Source organism: Pholis gunnellus (genome assembly GCF_910591455.1).
Source record: "Pholis gunnellus genome assembly, chromosome: 18".
NCBI lineage: Eukaryota > Metazoa > Chordata > Actinopteri > Perciformes > Pholidae > Pholis > Pholis gunnellus.
In genome coordinates, this window is record NC_136545.1 from 116127 (window position 1) to 139627 (window position 23501).

Consider the following 23501-nt stretch of genomic DNA (forward strand, 5'->3'; position numbering starts at 1 on the left):
GTGCTAGACAATGAACCCCAGGATGATCAAGATGGACATACCAGCTCTGCCACTATCAGTGTATGAATGTGTGTGTGAATGAGAACGTCTTGTCCAGTAAGGTAGCTGTACAATTGCAGTCCAAATGAATCATTGCAGTATTACAATTTCTGACCCCAAAACTAATAGACATAACATAATTAAACAGAAAAAAACTACAAACACATTGAACAATGAAAATCTATTAATTATAATGAACTATAGTTAATAAAAAAGTTACATTTAATAATATGCTCTTTTACAGGCCAGAGCTTGAGACACAAAAAAAGAACTCAAGGCCTAGACCTCTTTTTTTTTTTTAAGCTTTCAACTGCATCTCAGTCTTCCTTAGCAGATGGACTTACTTTTTGTTAAACTACAGTACTTGGCATTGCCAAGGTCATAAAAAAGAAAAAAAAAGAAACACATGTAAATGATCTTTAAGTTATTTGTGCCGTCAGTTATCACATCATTTTCTGAGCGCAGCAGAAGTGTTGGTCAGTGTTCAGATAATAAAAAGGAAGTTAAAGAAATTGTCAAGGAAGTCGTTGAAATGAGGAAGCATTAGTGCTCCACCACCTCACTATGTGCAAGCACACAGACTGACTGTCAATGTAGTCTAGCAGGAAAACACAGCCAGGATAAACTGTGACTGTTTTTATGTGGTATTGACAGCATGTTGTTTTGTTCGTCAGGAGCTGGCTGAATTTAAGATGATCTATGTTGCTCAGACTGCTGGCAGTTGATATACTAAAGGACTGAAAGAACCGTACAAGAGAAGGATTCTGGAACTACTTCCCCACATCGTATACAGTAAGTGCAGTATTTGTGTTTCCTTAAGATAGACTTTTTGGACTTCACGGTTCCTTGTTTCAAGAATTACCCCACTGACAGAGTTTTCTTTCAAATGAAATTTATATATTGGGACTCAGGAAAGGACTTGTAACATGCTGGATGTGGACTCTAAAAAATACAGTTTGTCCAGGTCTTTAGCTGTGGTGGAAAGTAATAGAGTACTGTACTTAAGACCAATTTAAGGTACTTTACTTTAGTATTTCCTTTTCTGCTACTTACTGTCACTTCACTTCAGACGGAAATATTGTACCTTTATCTCCACTACATTTTTGAACAGCTGTCGTTACTTTGCAGATTAAAATCTAACAATAAAAACACATCAGAAGCTTATAAAATACATTAAAGAGGGAATCAGGGGTTTATACCCTTACACAAAAGTAGTGTCTACATTTGAGATGTCTATGAGTTCTAAGCAGTTGGTTTATTTTAAATAACTATTTGAAACCAAAGGGAAAAAAGGTATGCAATATTTCACAAAATATATTTGATGTGTTTAGAACAACTTTGTATTTGCTTCTTGCCAACCACATTATTCATCTCACAACCCCCCAGATTTCTGATTTGACCCTTTAGAGGGGGCTGGGAAACAATTCATTAAGCTACCTAATTGTAATGGATGAAATAGAATAGAACGAGCCAATGTTTGCCATGGGTCCTAATTTAAAGGCTCTACAAAATATATTGAATTGAATAATATAGTATGATATAGTACAGCATAGTAGATGGGATATAAGATATTAGTATAAGGTGCAAAGTAATAATAAGAATAATAGTAGTATAACATAACATTTCTATTGTAATATGATATAGTAAAGTACAGTATAGTAATCTATAGTATGGAATGGTAATGCTTTATATTAAGGTAGTTGTAATTTGCGTTCGCTAATAGGGTAGTTATAAGTCCTAATAAGACACTTATTAACGTTATTATGCATTAGTAAGACTATAAAAGTCTAAATAATAGCGTCATAACATTTATAGGTACATATAACAAATTTGTTAACAGTTTTTACTGGATTGTAATGTTTATAAAGCCTTCTGAGTTTCTTATAATTGTTTATAATAGCATTATAAACAGATTTATAGAGTTTAGCTAAGTTACCTACTATGGCATTTTTAATCCTTTGCTAAGCTTTTTTGTTAGGGTTAATAAATCCTTTATTATACACTTATTAACAGTTAACTATACTGTTCTCAGCTCCCCCATCTGGAGTGAGAAATATGTGCTGTCAAGGTTGATAAAATGTGAAGAAAAAATTATATACAAATAAAGAATTTTAGTGGTGAAGCACAAAAACAAACTATTTTTTTTACTTTCCATATTTTTCCCGCAAATGGCAGCAACACGGGGTGTTCTGTAAAACAAATGGGCCTCTGAAAAGAATTGGGCAATTATTAGTACAACATTGAGGTAAACCTTTGTATTGGAAAATACATTTTGAAAACATTATTTAAAACATCACGAATCATATCAAAAACAACAAAATAGTTTAATTAATAACATATTTTCACTTTTACAATGTGCAATTCACCTCATTGTTGAAATCAACTGTAAGCGTACTGATACTAGAACTAATTGTAATATATATGCGGGTGTAGAGAAGGGAGCTCCTGTATGAGAGCAGCTGTGCTCAGTTAACCTACCCTGGCTAAAAAAAAATAATGAATTAATAAAAGTATAATAATAATAATAAAAAACTTCTAATGTTATGTTCTTGTGACAACAATCGAGCAATATAATCTGGCCCCTGACACCAGCTGAGTTCATCCAACAGATTTAAAGCTCTACTAATCAACATTCATTTATTAACAATGGATCAACAATGTAAACTACCTCTTGAGCAGTAATTGTACAATGCAGCAAATGTCCGACCATCTGATATGGCATGCTATATATTCTGCTGCTGTTTGGTTTCTTGTATGTTTACTGTCATTGGACAGAAAAGATGCTTCAGCTCAGATTGATCCCAAACTTTAGCCAACTTGCCATAGTGGGCAAGCCTGAAACACTCTCTGGCATCAAGGTCTTCTGTATTGCTCAACAGTTTTGCCCTGTATAGTATATTAGTGGTCAGATGTTGGTCAGTCTTTTGATTGGTTGGTCTGTCCAATGGTTGGTAATAAACCAGAATATCTGATCATCTACTGGCCACATTGCCTTGAAATTTGGTATTGACATTCATGGTCTGTAGTCTTGAATTTTTTTAGCCAGCCTTGCGACGTGACTTCATGGATGGCAGTGTCAGTCTGTTGGTCCACCACTTTGCTTCATGCTGAAATATCTCAACAACTACTGTATGGAATTCCATAAAATATTGGACAAATGTTCATGTTCCCCAAAGGATGAAGCCTTCTAACTACTAATACCTGATCATTATTCAGAGCCTTATACCACAGAACACAAAACACACCGGGAACATGAATGGAAGCATACAACATTTGATTTGATGCAAATAAAAAAATCTTAACCCGATGTTTGGGAAGAATGTCTTATCAAATTAGCTGTAACATTGTTAACTATATATGGTCCATTTAGAGAAAGTAAGGTATGTTCAGGGCGTGTATGCTTTAGATCGTGGCTACCTTGTGATTGACAGGTTCCTTCCAGTCTGGTAGTTGTCCGTTCATTAAAGTTAATTGTAACATTTTGGTCGTCTAAAATGTCTTGTTCAGTGTTCGGTTGTATTTAGCTTCACCCGCACTTCTGGCTCAAGAAAAAAAAAAATCAAAAGAAAAAAAAAAAGAATGGCGACAGTCGAAATGCTGAACTAATGGCTTCAAAACAGTAATCCACAAACCAATGGGTGACGTGACGGTGACTAAGTCCACTTCTTATCTGTAGGCTCATTTGAGGGTGATCCTCTGATGATCAGTTAGTCTGGGCGATGTGAGTGTCATCATGTTCCTCTCTGAACCTGATCTCCATTTTCATTGTACACTGGGAGCATACAAGTTAAACATCCCTCATGCAGAAATACTGTACTCGGCTCACTCTGTAAATATACTGTACAATTTTTCATATTTGCGATTTCTGATTTCAGAGTAAATTAATCTTGACTTTTGCTTTTAGGGTTAATTGATCCTTTGCAAGAGGACTTCCTTAAGGGAGCCACCATCCAGAAGACACCATGGCTGACACGGTGAATGCATTGCCGTTCTTCTATGGCAACATCACCAGAGAGGAGGCAGAGGAATACCTGCAGCAGGCCAGCATGGGTAATGGCATATACCTGCTAAGACAAAGCCGAAACTATCTCGGAGGATTTGCACTGTCTGTGTTGTATTCAGGCCGCTGCTACCACTACACCATTGAAAGAGAACCCAATGAAACATATGCTATTGCTGGTGGGAAGAGCCACAAGACCCCGGTCGATGTGATTGACTACCACTCGCAGGAGATGGATGGCCTTGTTTGTCTGCTAAAGAAGCCCCGCAACAGGCCCAAGAACATGCAGCCAAAGATTGGGCCGTTTGAGGACCTGAAGGAAAAACTGATCCGGGAGTATGTAAAGCAGACATGGAATCTGCAGGTTAGTTTCAACTCTATCTTGTAAGGCTGGAAGGTCATTTAGAACAATGGTTGTCCACCTTTTTCATGTCAAGGACCCCTCAATTGATACGCATTAGGTTACAGACCCCCTTTTGATAATTACTCGCTTCAGGGACCCCCTTCTGAAAATATTTGAAAATAAGACCAGAATACTAGCTGTCAACTACATTACATTACATTACATTACATTACAGTCATTTAGCAGACGCTTTTATCCAAAGCGACTTACAATAAGTGTATTCAACATAGGTATTCAAGAGAACTACTAGTCACCAGAAGTCATAAGTGCATCTCCTTTGTTAAACAAGTATCTAAGAGCATAAACCAGAGCAAACGTACAGTGCAGAAACAAACTAATACGAATACAATAAGTGCAACAAACTAATATGTGCTCAATTACAGTTGAGGAGGTTACCATGGACACTCTTATAACTCTTCCTCACATTGGGCTCACTTCTAAATGAATTAAATAGTGAAGATAAACTATTTCCCACGTTCCTGGGGACCCCCTGGAACTCTCTCAAGGATCCTTGGGCCCTGGTTTCGAAGCTCTGATTTAAAATATGTACAATGTGAAGATGGATGTGTACAACAATTTGGGCAGGGCAAGGCAAGTTTATTTGTATAGCACATTTCAACAACAAGGCAATTCAAAGTGCTTCACATAAAAACGTTAAAAACATCAAAACATAAGGCAAAAGAAAAGGAGATTTAAAAACAATTAAGAACATTGATTGAAACATTAAAAACAGTCATTAAAACACTAAAAAGCAGTGTAAGACATAAAATACAGTAGTAGTAACATGCAGAAATTGATTAATATCCTTGAATCTAGTTCAATTAAAGGCAGCAGCAAACAGAAAAGTCTTGGGCAATAGTTTAAATGTTGTGTTTCTTGACCCATCTCACTTCTTTTTAGTAAAGTCACTGTGCTCCCAGATGTCACTAATTACTTTGGTGAATACAATGTTATTACCGCGATCGATGGCTAGAGCTATGGAAACAAACGAAAATGAAGTTGTGATGAATCTTTTCCGCACAAGATTTCACTAAATTCTAAAAAAAAGCTGACCATGAAAACAATTTAATTTACAACTTTTGACTTGGTTTGAAATAAAGTTAACCAAGTGGACCTTGTGATCATTTTCTTTTTCCCCGTCAACCTGCCATTTCCAAGATTAAAAATGACAAAGGTAACACATCAAGATTTAGATTATCTCTAAGGCCTGTTTCTTTTAACCAACACGTGGCCATAAATATGTGGCCATAACGCTTTGTTTAGTAACTGCCTCATACTTTCCATGAACACGACGGATTCAAAAGTATATCCCCTAGGAAGCAGATCAGAGCCGAATCAGCCCTGAATATGTTTACTGACAACTTCAATTTGGTGAACATAAGTAAAGATGAAAACATTTGAAGAGGGTACTATAATAGTATTGTTGAGAACACATCAGAAAAAGCTTGGCTTGCATATTCTTCTTATTATAAGCACTTGCTCATAGCTCATGTGTGTGTGCAGGGAGCAGCTCTGGAGCAGGCCATCATCAGCCAGAGGCCTCAGCTGGAGAAGCTCATTTCCACCACTGCACACGAAAAAATGCCCTGGTTCCATGGATCAATCACACGAGAAGACTCTGAGCCCAGGCTTCAAAATGGCTCCCGTACAAATGGAAAATTCCTGTAAGTATTTTTTTTATCTTGTACAGCTTTTGACTGTGTTTATAGTAAATGGTGTAAAATGAATAGTATCAAATCCATCCAAATTTGACCATTTATTTCACAAATAGTGAAAGTCTTGCAAATTCACAATATCCTTAACATGTTCAAAAGACTATTCTCACAAACACCACTATTCTTTAGCTCTCTTAGTTTTATGAAGATGAAAACATGAAACCTCTGACTGGATTGTTACACTTTGCAGATAGGAGGAAGTCTTATTTGTGATTCATCCCCACAAGAAAGATGTTCATTAACTGCTCCTAGCAACTGTTACCACAACTTCCATGTCGATTGAAAAAGACATCAGCAGGAGGGATATTTCTCCCATGACTAATTGGTCAGGGCCGAATAAAACAGAATACATCCATCTCCCAATCCACTGTGTAGTTAATGTTGTGCAGCAGTCATTTCTAACGTATCATGAGTTCAACGTCAAATGGTGACGGTTTGGTTTAGGCAACAAAACCACTTCATGCATCATGGTTTAGTTTAAAATAAGTACGGTTGTAACATAACCCTTAACTACGGATGTAATGTCATGTGACTCAATGGCGTAGGGTCATGTGACATGTTAATCAACTTTTGGTTTCTCCCGGGAAAAGAACACTGGTCCCCTGAGTAAATGTCCTGTGTTTGTAAAACCATCCACCAACCCATTGACAATAGCCTATCTGCTTAATTCAGTTAAGGATCAGGAATGTATTCATTTTATGGCCCGGCTCTATAGAATCATACAGAGCCTTTCCCCTGCAGGGACTTAACAACCTGTAGCCTGGGACTTCTCCAAGCCTCAGAACCATGTGAGGCTTTGATACAAGCTTCTTCCTGAATTGATACTGTAGGCAATTTTAGTTAGTGCTTGGTAGATAGACAACAATGGAAGACTGGCGCTGATATTGTTGTTATTAATTTCTTTCAAATTGACCTGGAATATGCATATAAAAAAAGCACAGCGAGAGAACAGTGGAAAGATAGGCAGAACCCACAGCAATGGATAAACTTGATGTTATGTTTTGTCACAATAGACCAAGCTTAAATTGTTCTTTTTTTATTTTATTTTACAATACATGTTGTCAAATTTACACTGATGTAGAGTCAGTGACGCTTCCACACACTGGTGAGCCAAACAGCTGCTTTTAGTTTAAATTTAGCTTGTATTGAATTAATTCTTATTGCCGGATTTTATTGTTTGTCTTGACTGTTTCAGCTCAAATTCTGACGTTTTTTCACAGAAGCATCTGGGAAATGTGACAAAATGTGTTTATAGGAAACATCTTAAAAAGCACCAAAGAAAAGGTCATTTTGTACTGTTTGCTGAGGGCTGCAATATTCTGTCTAGGACAGAACATTATTATCATTATTGCTATAATGATTTACTTTAGTGACTCAGTGAAGTCCAATGGAGACACTATACTTAGAGATACAAGATTACCAGTGCAGTCAGTGCTGTTATATAGTTCTGCTTTGTAACAGTCTTAGTTGTGAAATGAAAGTAAATGCTGCAAAAATCCAACATCTTAAATCAACAACTACAACAATTGCTTAACATTCTATCACATTCAATACAGTATGTTAGATGTTCAAAATGTATCTTTTGCTTTGCTATTTGAACAAAGCAGGTGTAGAGTATCTGGCAGCTGAAACATCTGTTGAGAGTGGTCTCGACTGAAGAAACACAGAAGACACACACACACATACACACACACACACACACACTGTGGTTTCCGCTTTGGCAGTTTGCAAAGGACTTCCTGAAGTAGCCAAACAAGAGGAAGAATGACAGCAGGGCAAAATGTGACTGTTCTGTCCGTTTTCTAATCATAGAAAGAAACTAGGTGTTTCCACTGAAACACAGCCTCACATTCTGATTATAGCTTTAAATACATTTGAACGAGAAGGATCCAAATACTATACCCATGGCTAGAATATTGTGGAGTTACTTGCAAGGTTTTGGTTCTGGGTTCCAAGAGTAGCCACCAACAGCTAGATTATAATTTAGATTAAAAAAAGAGACAAGCATAGTTATAAATAATGGCACACGGGCTATCTATTTAACTTCCTGTTTAGTGTGTGAAACTGGGCTCTTTTTCGTTACTTTTCTGTCAGTTCTTCTCTAATCTTTGAACATAGTTACACCCATTTATCAATCAGCAAGGTGCAGCTGGTGTACTATTTGTTACCAGGTGGGGTTAAATACTATTTAAACTTGACCTGGTGGCAAATATCAAAAAGTTAAAAAAAATAATATCATTAACATTTGTTTCAAAACAAGGTTTCAAGGTGCATTACAGGAGCATTGATTATAAAGATTAAAATATTTCAAGACGAAAACTATATATATATATATAAACAACAGTAACAAATTGGACCCAAAACTAACAACAAAAGTTAATAAATACAAAAATAAGGAGCTTTCTAGCTTTCAATATGAATCCCATTTCTTCTGTAAAGTCATGCCTACTTAATAATTTTCGTCTTGGTAAAGCTGTTGAAAATTAGCACATTTAGAAATGGTTGATGTCAAACAATTAGCAATATATGCAAAAATAGAGATAGATAATACATGAGAAAATACTATACGTTTTTTTCATTGTGTGACAGAAATAAATAGGATGTTTTTTTCAGCTTGGTGTTAAGATTTACATATATTTTATTTTAAGTTTACGATCTGCTCTTGCAGCAGGTTGTGGCCAAACATGTCGACATGCTATGAGCAAATGAGAGTAATTCATAAGAATATGAGAATTATTGAAAGCTGTCATTCAAAGGTTAACATTTGGATGAAGGTGCATCCATCACAAAAGGCTCAAGCCATGAACATTGATAAGCAGTACAGAAGTAGTAAAGTCACAAAAAGAGGAGATATAAATAGTCTTGTCATTTCTACCCGACAGACTTCGAAATTCATGTCAAGCTTTTTTTTTTAACCTCAATGCATTTCCTGTATGGTTTATTCTTCATCTTTGTACTGATGGAATTGTTGTGAAGAATGAGTTTTGTCATTTTTATAATATATTTTCACTGTATATTTCTAAGGCATTTTTTGCCAGGGACAGATTAAACAGGGTTCTCAGTTTTTTGCAATTGCTAAAACACAATTTCTGAACGAGGGCCCTCTTTGTCGACTCAACTCTACGATAAAAAAATCAAAAAACACATACACAAAATATGAAATATCTAACATCTCGTGTAAAAGCTAATACCTCATTCAAAACTATATAATATAATATAATGCCATCATCATTTAACATTTTTAAAAAGACTAATTTATGTAGGATTTTGTTATACAAAATGTCTTCAAAGTAATGAAATATACAATCCCTTTAGTGAAAATTTAATTTTTGACAACAGCAGACAAATTGCACATGACTCCAACGACATATATATTCTCATATATTGTGTTCATACCTATGACAAAATTCAAAATATGAGAAATGTGGTGTAGTCCTAAATCAAGTATATAAGCCACTGAAGAACACATCTGTTCCTACAAGTGGTTCTTGCATGAGGCCCAATGTGCTTGTAGTTTAGCATATCTGATCAATAGAAATGCTACATGAGTTAGTGCTTTCATTTATTGTGCCACAAGTACGTTTTTGTGTCTTGGCAAAACCACCATTTAACACACACAGTAGCTGTAACTCAGTGGATGGCGTAAGAGTGTTGAAACCTGAATCTGTTGCAATGGTTCATTGGAACTTGTGTGTTGGTGTTGAGCATTCCTCTTGACAGGGATCTTTAAAAACCTTGCACTCATGGTGATGTGTGTATAATTCATAGGTGTATAAAGAGAACTGGATACGCGCCCCTTTTCCTTTAAATTTGCTCAGACGCGCATTAAGCGAAAAAAGATTCTGATGAAATTACTCTGATCTTGCGGCACTCTTCCGCATCCATGGGCCCATAGAGCAAGCATGCTAGCTTTCTTTCACCCGTCTTCCTTACCTCAGTCCAGCCTCGGTATCGGGCTCATTCACATGAACGGAGGAAGGCAAATATCTGTGGATTCGGCTATTAGTGCATTTTACAACTTTTAGGACCTACTGATTTGAAAAAGGGCTTTTAAAGTAGGCCTATTACTACTGGGAAACCACTGATACAGACGTCTCTTTCCCAATGTAAGGCTGTGGGAATAAGCCTTTTAGGGCCCAATGGTGTCACATGATGGTCCTGAAAATTGTAATTCCACTATTTGGCCACTATGTAAAGTTTGCTTCAAAGCCCGATGCTCTTCCTGGGCGCTTGGTATAACTGTACTGGATTACAACCCAGAGTCTCTGTGTACTAATGACACGACGTACTGTGTTATGGGTTGTATTATATAGAGTTTATGGAAGGACTCCAGGTTGGATTAAATATACTGTTCAGAAGAAACGCAGATCTCTCACTCATTGTTTGCATTTCTGAGTATGGTCATGTGAACTGGACTTGCACACACAAATGGCACCTTTGGCACCTCACAAAACATCATTCACATCTATGAAGGAAATGATACTTGTACTATGTTCACTCCAGAGAAGGATCTTCACACCTACTAATTCATTTTCTTCTTCTTGTGAGTGCAGGATCCGACAGAGAGATTCGAATGGATCCTATGCCCTGTGTCTGCTCCATGAACGACAAGTCATGCATTATCGCATTGACAGGGACAGGACTGGCAAGCTCTCAATCCCAGATGGCAAGACGTTTGACACCCTGTGGCAGGTAAACAAATGTTTTTTATATTTCTGGTCATATTCATGTGGGTATTTAACAATGACTCTCCGGATCAGGTTTAGGGTTTCCCAGCAGCTGTCTGAAGTGTTGCTCAGTGTTCTTTCAGAAATAAAATGGTGTATTTCATGGTTGTTACAGTTTTGTTATAAATTAGTTCATGCTTTCTCCACATTGCCAGGAATATGCAGTATATCTGTTAGAGAAATACCAACTCCATTATTTCATTTCATTATCTTCAACTTTGAAAAACACTACATGAAAGTTGTGTGTAGTTGTAGAATGGAAACCCCTCCTTAAAAGAACAGTTCCTCATTTCTTGACAAATAACAGTGTATCTATCCATCTAGCACTAGAACTATAGGACAGGTTGTTAGTTACATGTTGGTCTCTGTACAGGAATGGTGCCAAACCTGGTTACCTCACAGTGATGACAAGGCCTCAGGGAGCTGCACATAGTCACTGCACCCTGTTTTTGTCTAGAGATAGTTTCAGCATGCTAGACTCCCCCTTAAAACCACAAATTGTAATTTTTCAACAAAGATCTGAGTTTTGGAGGTGTTAGCAGGTGTATTTGAACTCTGGACAGAGCTAAGCACGCTGTTTCGCCATACTTTCTTCATGCTAAGCTAGGCTGACTATGTCCTGACACCAGATCTGTACTTAAAGGTTCAGTAGGATTTAGTGGCATCTAGCGGTGAGGTTGCAGATTGAAACCAACTGAATATCCCACTGCTCACCTGTCCCTTCCCAAGTGTGTCAGAGAACTACGGTGGCCTTCAGGTATCATAAAAGTGTGAAACGCTCTCTAGAGCCAGTGTTTGGTTTGCCGTTCTGGGCTACTGTAGATATAAAGCACATAAAACACAACAATTCTTAGTTTCAGGTGATTATATACTAATGAAAACATAGTTATGAATATGATTTTCTATTTCTGTTAATAGATCCCCTGAAATGCTACACACTGGACCTTTAATACTAAGACAATTCAATTCAATTCAATTTATTTTGTATAGCCCAAAATCACAAATCACAAATTCTCCTCAGAGGGCTTTACAATCTGTACACATGTGACGTCTCTGACGTCCTTTAACGTCCTTTAATGAGGAGAAAAGAGGAAGAGACCTCAGAGAGCAACAGTGGAGGATCCTCTATCAGGATGAAGTGTGATAGATGTCATGTGTACTGAATTAACAGAACAGAGTTACAACACATTCAATTCAATGCATATGACAGAAACGATTCATATAATGAGAGTAGTAAGCAGAATATTGATGGAAGAATTACGACTACTAATAATAACAGCAGCAGTCGATATAGTAGAATAACAATGATAATAAAAGAAGTAATGGTATCAGTAATAGTAATAGAAATGTGACTAATAATAATAATAATAATAACTTTATGGAACAAGTTTACAAAGTGCTTTGACAGACAAAGCAGCAAAAATAAAGCAATAAAACAACAGCAAGCTCATGAGGTCTAACAAAGGCCCAACAAAGCCTTACTTAAGGTAAGAATTTAACTCTGATAAAACAGTACAATAGATGAAACAATAAAACCAATCAATACAAAAATAAAAATAAAAATGTTTGAAGAATTATTAAAAGAATAACAATGCTGTCTACACTGCTCTTCTGGGGTATAAAGAACATTTTGATTTCTGAAGAATGTCTCTTTGCAGACTTTTCTGTCTTGTTTAGCTTTGGGTGCATGTATTGTGACAAGTGTCTGATACATAAACATCTCTCTCTTTGCCACAGCTAGTGGAGCACTACTCATACAAACCAGACGGTCTGCTGCGAGTGCTAACAGAGCCCTGTTCAAGACCCGACGGAGAAATTGGTAAAAACTCTCTAACACTAATTATACGTATCTACAGTAAGACTGTCATACAAACAGAATGGTGCTGCATATGAATTAATATCTGACAAGTCAAAGTGTAGGAATATAATCAATTCACATTTGAGACATGCTGTGTTCCTAGGGATGATAGGACGGCCACTACTCCCAAGGGACCATCCTGGGTTAACGGCTGCCATTGTAAGTTGTGTGTGTGATGTCAGTAAATCATTTGCATATTCTCATGGTTCCGTGTCTACAGTATGTCAAAAAAACAGGAAGTGAGGTTATCCACTCCTTTATGTGTCTCACGTAAGGGACTCAGAGGACATTGACATAAATATAGATAATGAATAAGAATTTCACAGTTCGATTGAAACGTCTGTTCACACTCTTTGCATGTGGACGGCTAATATTCAAAGAGTCGGTTTACCAAATCACAAAAAAACTAAACTTTCTCACTTCCCTCTGGTGTTATTTGTTCCTGCAGATAGTTTTGGTTTTGTTTGTAGGCTACATGTTTTCAGAGATCACTACTCTAACCCCAACATCACATACTAATATGTGAGCACAAATTCACAAGTGGTACACACAGACTTTTGAGGTCTAAAATGACTTAATTTGACCTCTTTAAATTACTCATAGGCTACTTTTGATTTAATAATTTGTGTACATTAAATAACAGGACATAATGTTTAAAAATAGTTGACATTTTAACACTACGTGGTTCAACAGCGAAACAGGCTAAAGCTGAAGATGGGAGTTATTAAGTTACTGGGAGGAACATTTAACTGGTTATAAAACAGTCTCAAATTTATATAAAAAAAATATTGATGCCTCTATTTGACCTTCATGAGTAAACAAGACCATCAGCGAGAAGATTGTCTATTTCTATATAGGTATTCTTAATGCTTGTCATCGATGCCACCTGCTGCGGTAAAATTAGTTTGTCTAAACTAGGGAGTCTGATGCTTAAAAACACTACAACTTTCTTCCACAGGGATCGCCAAAATCAACACAAAATGAACGTTCCTTGAAAAAATGTAATTAAATCTATTAATTTGTGTACACGTTCACGAATTTTCAAAACAAGCTCTATTTTGATGCTTTTTATGCCCTCTGGCACCTTATTGACATGAGTAGCCTACATCTCTTATTATTCATGAATTCTGATTAAAAAAATATGTTCACTGTACCACTGTAACTTGTGTCACTCAGGGCTGACCACCAGACCCCCCTGAGCTGGCGACAGCGGCCTAAGAGCGTGTGCCATAGACAGCTCTGGCCCAGTTTAACACAGAGATGATCATTAATAACTAACTAAACTTAACAAACTAAGGTTCGCATAATTTGGTGTTTTAATTTGGTCTAATTTTAGCAATTATGGGCTACTCGTATTTAGGCTACAGTGTAAAAGCATCAAGAAACAATCGTGTGAAAATCTTTCATAAAAGAAAGAAAATAAATAGTGAATATAAAAAGAAAAAAAAGAATACAATAAATATAATAACAAAATATAAGAAGCAATAAAGAGGTTGCATATTGCACAGGGGTTGGACTGCAACTTGAACTTGAACCTGTGCACCTCCCTGAACTGAGACACTATTTGAGGAAAGAGATGCTGCTGTTGAATTTCCAATATCTTTGTGTATAGTGAGTGCCCATTCATCTCCACTTAATCTCAAAGAAAGACAAACCTGAACCAAACCTCTGTCTACATGGATAGACACCACTAGAAGGGTAGTTTTTCAAAATGTGGGTGAACCAACTCTTTTATTTTTGTCTTCCCCCTCACATGATTACCGTACAGTAAAATGAACATGGGAATGTTGCTTATACTGTATGACCAGTGTATCTCTACTTCTTGTAGTTTGCAATTGAATGAGTCAGTAAGCAGAGGCATAACGTTGACACATCCATGTTTGGAGCTAACCTGAATCTGTTTCTACTGTAATGATCACATGCATGACCACAACATTACCAGGTCGCCCTCTGATAACCTTCTGACATTTTGTTTTTTAGCAAAGTGCGGCAGGTGGAATTCTCTACAAACTCATACCTGGCATAAAAAAGGTGCACTACTACTCCTCATAAACCTATTATTCACAGCAACCCTCTTATCCCTTCCCTGTGTGTGATTTTGCTTCAGTGTGGATTGCTACTTGCTAACACATCACATTTTCCTTGCGCTCCTTGGGCTTTTCTTTATTGCGTCCCCTCTCCATCCCTCTGACAGATCAGAGCAGATAGTTTTTAAACTTGAGCTGGAGTTTGTTTGCTCTCCAAATAGTTGGCCTACTTACATTACAATCTAACACCATCCAGAGGTCATTCACTGCAATTACAATCTGAACCACACTCAGCCTTGTGCTGTTTCCTACTTAATAGTCCCTCCTTCAATATGAGCACGTCAAGACCAGACATGGCATAATGGGTCCACATGTCTGTTTTATTCCAAAGGCTCCTCCACACGTTCTTTTGACCAAATTTAGGAGACAACGGCTGCATCCTTTTAAGAATGCTTGATCCCAATATCCACTGTTCACTAGCTTTAGTTTAGTTTGTTGGGAAAATCTTTATTTTATGGATTTTGAACAGCCTTGTCAGCCTTTTATGATCTATTGGGTCTTGAAATGTGGAATTGAAAGGAGGGGCCCCTGACACACTTTTGACGCCTTGCTTTATTTTTTGAGTTTAGGATTTCTAACTTTTATAAATGCAATTGCAGAACAATAGATTCATCTTTTAATATTGTTTACAATCTAGTCACTGATGCTAGATATTCAAAAAATACCAACACATGTTGACATCCAACAAAGTATATTTGTATGTTCACATATTTGTTAAAGCAGGGGTTTGGGACCTACTGTATGTTTCACTGTGAACAGATCATTGACATCAAGCTGTTATAATGTTGTCCCAGGAACATTTGGACAGTAAATCTGTTACTTAACATCCACACCCCTTCTTTGAATGCAGATGAATGCAGATGTTAATCCCATGCATTTGTTCTCTTCCTCTAAACCCTTTTGTATGGACAATCATACAATGCCCCATTTTATATACACAATGCATTACAGTGATACTGACTGGTGGTCGACAGACTGCTGATGAATGAAAACATGAAACGTGTAGACTTTTTACACATACTTTGATTCAGAAAGAAACCTTTTCTCCACTTTAGTCATGAATGAATGAATTCTGAATTTAACATAAAATTCTAATGTTTTTAAGAATCCCTCTTTATTGAACCTACACTTTCAATATCATTTTAATACAAGTTCCATATAAAGTGTGGCACCCTGCTTAATTCACTCGTTGTACATTACATTTCAGCAGGACACCATGTATATATATGCTTTATGTGTTTTCACTATGTGTGTTCTCTCAAACATTGTCTCTCCTGATAAACTGATAACAGAACCGGGGATCTCGATACAACAACTCAGATAATCTCAACCCTTATGAAACCAGCGTGCCCAATAATCAAGCAGGCAGCAAAGGTAAATTACTTAAAGTATACACTTAAAGCACACCTTGTATTCAACAGAAAGTTATATGCTGTTGTTCAGTTGCAATTGCTAACTTGCTAATATATTAGTACTAGCTTCCCTGCAAACTCTTTTGAGTGTCTGCCTGCTGTTACTTGGATTTTTGTAGAAATGTACAGATACAAACAATCAGGCAACTCTTAATCTGCCGTCCAGAATATTTAACACTCAATAAATCAGGGAAGACTCAGATACATCCTGCAGATAAAACAGGCACGAAAAAGTCCAGGATGCCGCTGCGCAGATGTTTACCACTGTCATTCCTCTGAGGAAGGCCATGGTTTAGAATGAAGCTCTTGTGGAGTGCATCTGGACACTCTGAGGAGGCTCCACTCCTGCTGCACTGTGGGCTTGTGGGATGGCGTCACACAGTCAGTGAGACAGAGCCAGAGTCTCGCCTTGCGAGTGCCCTCTGTAATGAACGAACAGCCGCCTTTTGTTTATCCTGCTGTGGATCTAGAGAACACAAGACGGTCTGACTTCCTTCAAAAAGAGCTTCACCAAAACACCAAGTCGTTATCTGCCAACGTTCTACATTAACACAAGAGACACATGACGTGGGAATTGGGCCTCTCTCCACACACCAGCGCTGAAAAGCCGACTATCTACCCATTTAACACACTGTGGTAGAAGGAGCTCCTTCACCCTGGATTGTATGCACCACTGCAGTGGGCAGCCCTAACCTTTCCAAGCACTCCCGTTCAGCGTCCAAGCCCACAGCTGTTAGTCTATCTCCAGGAAGTGGAGGATCGCACCTTCCAGCTGTGACAGTGCATCTCTGCGCCATGCACTATAGTCGTGAACCATGACATGCTTGTGCGTTCTGGTGCCACCACAATGATCGGTAGATTCTCTTCCTGAATGCTCGCTAAAAGGCGGAAATCAGTGGATCTGGGGAAACATGTTTTGGGCCATGGTTGGTGAGAGAATACATCCACTCCTAGTAGAGGGTGTTCTTGAGTGCATTGTTGAGTGCTGCCAGCTTGTAGCCTTCTCTGCCGCTGTGTGAAACGAGTGTTCATTCCCTACAGCACAGGGGAAGGCTGCCTCAGAAAGTCCGGTGCTGACCGTGGTGCTGAAAACGCCTGAGAGCTTCAGCTTTCAACTCTGTGTCTGACACAGGTGATGTTGGGATATCACCACTAACTCGCCCTGATGGGTGAGAGGTGGTTGATAATTCTTTACGGTCAGTAACACACATCTTAAAAGAGGATTTGTTACTTGTGAAAAAGTGAACTGCTTCGTGCAGATGAGCTGTGGCGCTCTGGGGAAGTGGTCCAAACAGGCCATTGGGGGATATGAGACCATCCATCAACTCCCATCTGATCTGGGGGGGAAGCTGCAACATGTGGAGCCATATGTTAAACTCAGCATTGTTTGCATTGCCGTAATTCTGGATACCACCACAGTCGTAGAAGCCGATGTCCATGGCTTGCTCCGGGGCGCCCTGCGCTTAGTGGCCATTGGCGGAGACAGCGGAGGACTGCAGCGATCCATTCTGAGCTGCAGCCACCTGAGCGGTCAGTGAGGCGAGCATAAACCTGGTCCTGAGGACATTGCGGTGTGGGTTTTTGCCTGAAAGTGGTCGTCGGGAGCAGGATGGATGCCCGCCTCATCTTCTTTACTTCTTCATTTGTTGACTGCTTGAGGCTGGAACAAAATGGTATCAGAACAATGGTTGCACGGCTGTTATATGTCGCAAGTTAAAACAAATATTGGCTGATATCTATGTCTCAATTTCACTTCACATATAAGTGTGCATACTGTACAAGACTAATGTGTCAATCACTCCATCACTATTCCTCTAATGTGACATGGCCATTTCTCCATCAGAGGCCATGCCAATGGACACAGAGGTATATGAGAGTCCGTACGCAGACCCAGATGAACTGAGGAGTTCTACAGTGAATCGCAACCAGCTCTTCTTGGAGGACGGAGAACTGGGCTCTGGGAACTTTGGTACAGTCATGAGGGGCATCTACAAGATGAAAAAGTATGCTAAATCACATAAAATCAAATTACATCTATACAAACAATCCAACATCTCCAATTTAATCGCCCAGTGTGTCGTGATACCATGATTATGGAATGCCGGACCTATGCAGATTTTACTACCCCAACACGTCTCCCAAGATCCTAAAATAAATCCCAGTTCCAGCTATCGAAAGACACAATCTCAAAATGCCATGTACCATAGCCTCATTAGACAGATCCAATGGCCTTTTATCTTTGCTGGGATTTAAACAAGAATCTGAACTAGGATGTCCATTATCACCCTTTTTATTCACTCTATGAATTGAACCAGCTTCGATCCGATAAAAACCCAACTGGTTCTAATATTACAACACAATTATACTATCACAAAATGCAGATGATATACTACTGTACATAACCAAACGATCAATCTCACAGCTATTAGACCAGTTAATGAAGTATTCAAGCTACACCACCAAGTGAAAAGTTTAACAACAATGAATTGGGGAGCTGAGGTTGTGAGTGTACCCCTCGAGAAAGCAATAAGAACCAAAAAAGTGTGTATATCAGCAAATGAAAGCAGTGCATGGCATATGTGCTGTGGAGGTGCTGAAGGTGCAAAATGAGTTAACACATGGGGCAGTTGAGCTTAATGAAGTTGACGATCCCCCTTTGTCAGCCAAATGCCTACTGAGGTTTGGCAGGACAGCTTCCAAGACAGTGGGAGAGGCGTCACAGTACCACCTAGACTCTAATATTATTTATCTTGAGAGCTGATTCCTCTCTCTGTTGCATCTATCGTACCTCTCACTTCTCACTCTTGAATCCTCCTCAATGTAAAGGCTCATGTAATAGGCTTCAAAATATAAATCTGTTCAAATCTGGGCCCAACCTTTTTGATTAATAGACTCAGTTTGTGTACTTGTCTTTTGTATTCTAAACCACACGTGTTATAGATCATATTTTGATGGTCATTTTTAGTTTTGGGTAAAAAATGAGGCTTACTTACTTCCTTATCCTAACCCTACCCCTAACCTCCCTATGTATTAGGACTGAGAAGCCAGTTGCAGTGAAAATCCTGAAGAACGATGATAACAACCAATCGGTACATGAGGAAATGCTGCGAGAAGCCAATGTTATGCAGCAGCTGGACAATCCTTATATCGTCCGGATGATTGGTATCTGTGAGGCAGAGAACCTCATGCTGGTCATGGAGCTGGCTGAACTGGGACCACTCAACAAGTTCCTCCAGAAAAACAAGTATGAACTCCAACCGGATCTTGATCATTCTCTGTAACGATATATTTAACTGACCTTGTTTACAGCACGGTGGTTGAGTAAGCTAGAAAGTGAATGAAGAGAAGGCCATTAGTTTCTGATTGTTTCACGCCAGTTACGTTCTAAAGCACAAATAAACACACCCACACCACCTCACAAACCTGGGCCCTCGGAAAGCATCCATCCATCCATCCATCCATCCATCCATCCATCCATCCATCCATCCATTTTCCTCCGCTTATCCGGGGTCGGGTCGCGGTGGCAGCAGGCCAAGCAGGCTGACCCAGACTTCCCTCTCGCCCGCAACATGTTCCAGCTCATACTGGGGGATCCCGAGGTGTTCCCAGGCTAGCTGGGAGATATAATCCCTCCAGCATGTTCTGGGTCTTCCCCCTCGTAAAGCAGGTTTAGTAAACTCTGAGCCTAACCCTGAACTCTGAGTTAACTAATCCCGAGATGGGGAACTGTGAGTTCTTGGATTCAGAACAACCGACCACCGTTTGTTCAATCTATTCTGAGTTTGTTCACTCTGAGACGAGCTTGTGTGTGGTTCAATGAAAATAGAGCTCTGATACCACAATTCACCATGGCAACAGGTAAATAAAAGGCAGAGCCTCCATTTTAATCCACTGGACAATGAGATATTAATGCATGTAGGCTACATATGGACTGTGCACAGTTATCTTTAAAAAAAGAACCTGAGTAGGGGAAGATAAGTTAACACAATTAAGTTTAATTCAGTTCCTTAATGGATGATGAAGTTTTATTAGTAAATAGGCTGTAGCCTATATTACCTTTTAAATATATTTGTTCAGCTTTAATCTGACCAACTGAAGATAAAACCTATAGTTTAATATTTAAACATTTTTTTGAGATCAATAGACATAAGAGACTTGACTGTAAGCTCACTATCTGATCCAGTAATAACGTGTTTGGTGATTTAAAGGTTAAAATACAGTGGATGTTAAATGTTAGACATCTATTTAGATCTTGGCTTATCATCATTCGGTGGCTTTATTTCAGCAAACTTCAACAAATGCAGTCAGTTTAAACACAAGTAAAGACATTTTGTAAAAACGCATTCAGACTATACGCAGCCTATTAAAAAAACTCACTTTGAAACTATATTCTGTAGATTCACCACAATACTGCTCACTCAGAAATATTAACATATCGTTTCCAATATAATATATATATATTTCCATCAGTCACAGCTGATATTAACTGTGTGCACAGAGTCACAGGTTCATATTCATATCAAAAAATAACTTCCACTCGTAAAAAGAAATGGAATTATTCTGAGCTGAGGGCGATAATGCTGATGCTGAGGAACACATGAATGTGAAGGCAAAATAGGTGTAGGCTTTAGCCTACACCGTGCTTATTGGCGTGGGGGACGGGGACGGGGGGTTACACCCTCACATGGGGTCCAAATGCTCTTTGCTGTGGCCCAGAAGAGTCAGGAACACAGCAAAATAAGAAAGTACAGGCAGAGGGCGGGGTCTCTGCAGATACAGGCAGCACTACACACTAGTAGGCCATAAGTGATGATCATTCCATTCATTGTTTTTTATGAAATTGTTGCTTGTTATACCTTTAACAATGCAACGATTCACATAGCATTTCCATTTTCTTTGTTCATTCTTCCATTATTATTAAAAGCTATAGAAATCACCATCATCATAATTCTCTTATTTCTTTGTGTCCTCAAAAAACTGTTCTACTCATAATTATATCATATATATAATTATTATATCATATATATAATTATTGCTTAGGATGAGCCTTGGGCTCATTTTAAGATGGCAGTGAAGCAAATATTTAAATTATAATTAAAGGTGCATTATACCAGCCTCTCAACGGCTCTCAACATGGCAACGGCTGAGCTGGCGAGTCGCAGCTCATGGTGCTAACAGTGCAAACTACGGCAAAACGTGCTGACAGAGCTAATAGTGTTTACTGGGGGCATCATGAGCTAGGAGCACGCTAACATGCACATGCCTACGTAAGCAAAGCAATAATTAGAATAACAGTTCCTTTGATTGATCATCTACAGACAAACAACCATAAAGAACCTCACTGAGCTGGTCCACCAGGTGTCCATGGGGATGAAGTACCTGGAGGAGCATAACTTCGTCCACAGGGACCTCGCTGCCAGGAACGTGCTGCTGGTCACGCAGCACTATGCCAAGATCAGCGACTTTGGTCTCTCCAAAGCTATCGCTGAGGAGCAAAACTACTACAAGGTAACAGCACACAGTGATAGAAACAGCTTCTTTGTTGTTGATCAAGCATGAAGGCTTATTATTCAGTTTGTCTGTTTTTTTACAGCGAAATTGTAGAGTAGGGCAATATGGCCCAAACTACCCCAATAGCCTTCTATTTAATTAATGTGATTTTAGTGTTTTAGAGTTGCTAAGACTAGTATAAACATTTTTTCATTCAACATTATAGCTGTTCTGATAATGTTTTTAGAATGACTGTGTAGCACTGCAACTTACTGCTCTGAGTGACCAACACTGGAATCCTCCAAGCTAATTGCTGCAAAATGACCAATATAACATGAATTCATAGCCACTGATGTTGTGTGTATGTGTCTCCTCCTCCAGGCCAAAGGTCATGGGAAGTGGCCTGTGAAATGGTACGCTCCTGAGTGTATAAACTACTTCAAGTTTTCATCCAAAAGCGATGTGTGGAGCTTTGGGGTGCTCATGTGGGAAGCCTACTCGTATGGACAGAAACCATACAAGGTAGAAACTCCTCAGCCATGACAACACTTATTTCACATATCCAGTCACTCACTCACGTATTTATTAGGGATAACAGCAGCAGGCGTTTAAACTTGCAGAAGTAGAGGCAGAATTTTTTTTTTAATGTTTTTATTACAGCTGTTGTTTTCTCAAAGGCATCATTTAGACCAAAACACTTCAAGACAATAACGTTTAAGTTCGTGGCTCACTTATGGTGATGTTAAATGAAGTTTTGTGTAAAATGTTCCTCTGCTTCCATCTGCAATGTGCTCTGCTAATGTTATTAACCTATTGTGTCGCAATCCTGTAACTTTAAGGTAATATAATGAGCACTATAATAACTAGTCTTCTCAAGGAGGAATACAAATAAATAAAAAAATCCACTGATACTTTTTAGTATCAACTCAACCATTTTGCATCATTCCTTTCAGAGGTACTGAGCAATGTCATCAGGCGTCCCCTTCTAATCTGATGTTTGACTGTTTACAGGGATTGAAAGGAAATGATGTCATGCAGATGATTGAAGGTGGGACACGTATGGATGCCCCAATGAACTGTCCACCAGAGATGTATGACCTCATGAGGACGTGCTGGACATACAAGTAAGTCGTCACACCGTGATGGCTGTACTAACGACACACTCCTACACCAGATAGTGGTCATGGTTTGATAACTACTTGCTGTTTTCCTGTGTTGCAGGGTGGATGAAAGGCCTGGATTTAAAGTTGTTGAGCCGAGACTACGAGAGTATTATTATGACATTGCACAGTGATTCTTCCCATGACTGTTATGAAGTTATGCACAACCATCTGTTGATGAGAAAAACTGTATTGACTCATGTATGAATGACTGGAGATGGTTATGAATTATACGGACATGCTGTTGCAAAATATTGACTTCAACTGGAGGATTACTCTCAAACTTTTAAGCATCGACATATATTATGCAAATTACATTTATTTTATTACTTTTGACTTTTCTTGTTCCTTCCTGAATGTAAACACTATGGAAGTTGTAATAAACATACACGTCTAGCTTATTGTATGAACAAACATTCATGTTACAGCTAACAAACTCCACAGCTGATTCATTCGGTAGATAGTGAATATCTGCACCATTGCAATGTCATTACAGTTCAACCTACACTCCTGGAATCCCTGAATGACGGTCTGATTGTTTCAGTGTAATGGAGAGACTAGAGGGTGTTTCTGTACTTGTATATGAATAAATTCCATCACTGTGACTGAT

At 38.5% G+C, this 23501-nt stretch overlaps 1 protein-coding gene across 1 annotated transcript; it reads left to right on the top strand.

The window, feature by feature from the left end:
* The first annotated feature begins 620 nt into the window (after positions 1-620).
* On the top strand, positions 621-23501 carry syk (spleen tyrosine kinase). Its single transcript, XM_079178710.1, has 14 exons — positions 621-831; positions 3944-4403; positions 5946-6106; positions 10711-10849; positions 12622-12703; positions 12846-12901; positions 14723-14773; positions 16122-16203; positions 18085-18244; positions 19276-19485; positions 21560-21749; positions 22113-22253; positions 22743-22855; positions 22953-23501. The coding sequence occupies exons 2-14, from the start codon at positions 4002-4004 to the stop codon at positions 23023-23025; spliced, it is 1860 nt and encodes a 619-aa protein (XP_079034836.1). The 5' UTR covers positions 621-831; positions 3944-4001; the 3' UTR covers positions 23026-23501.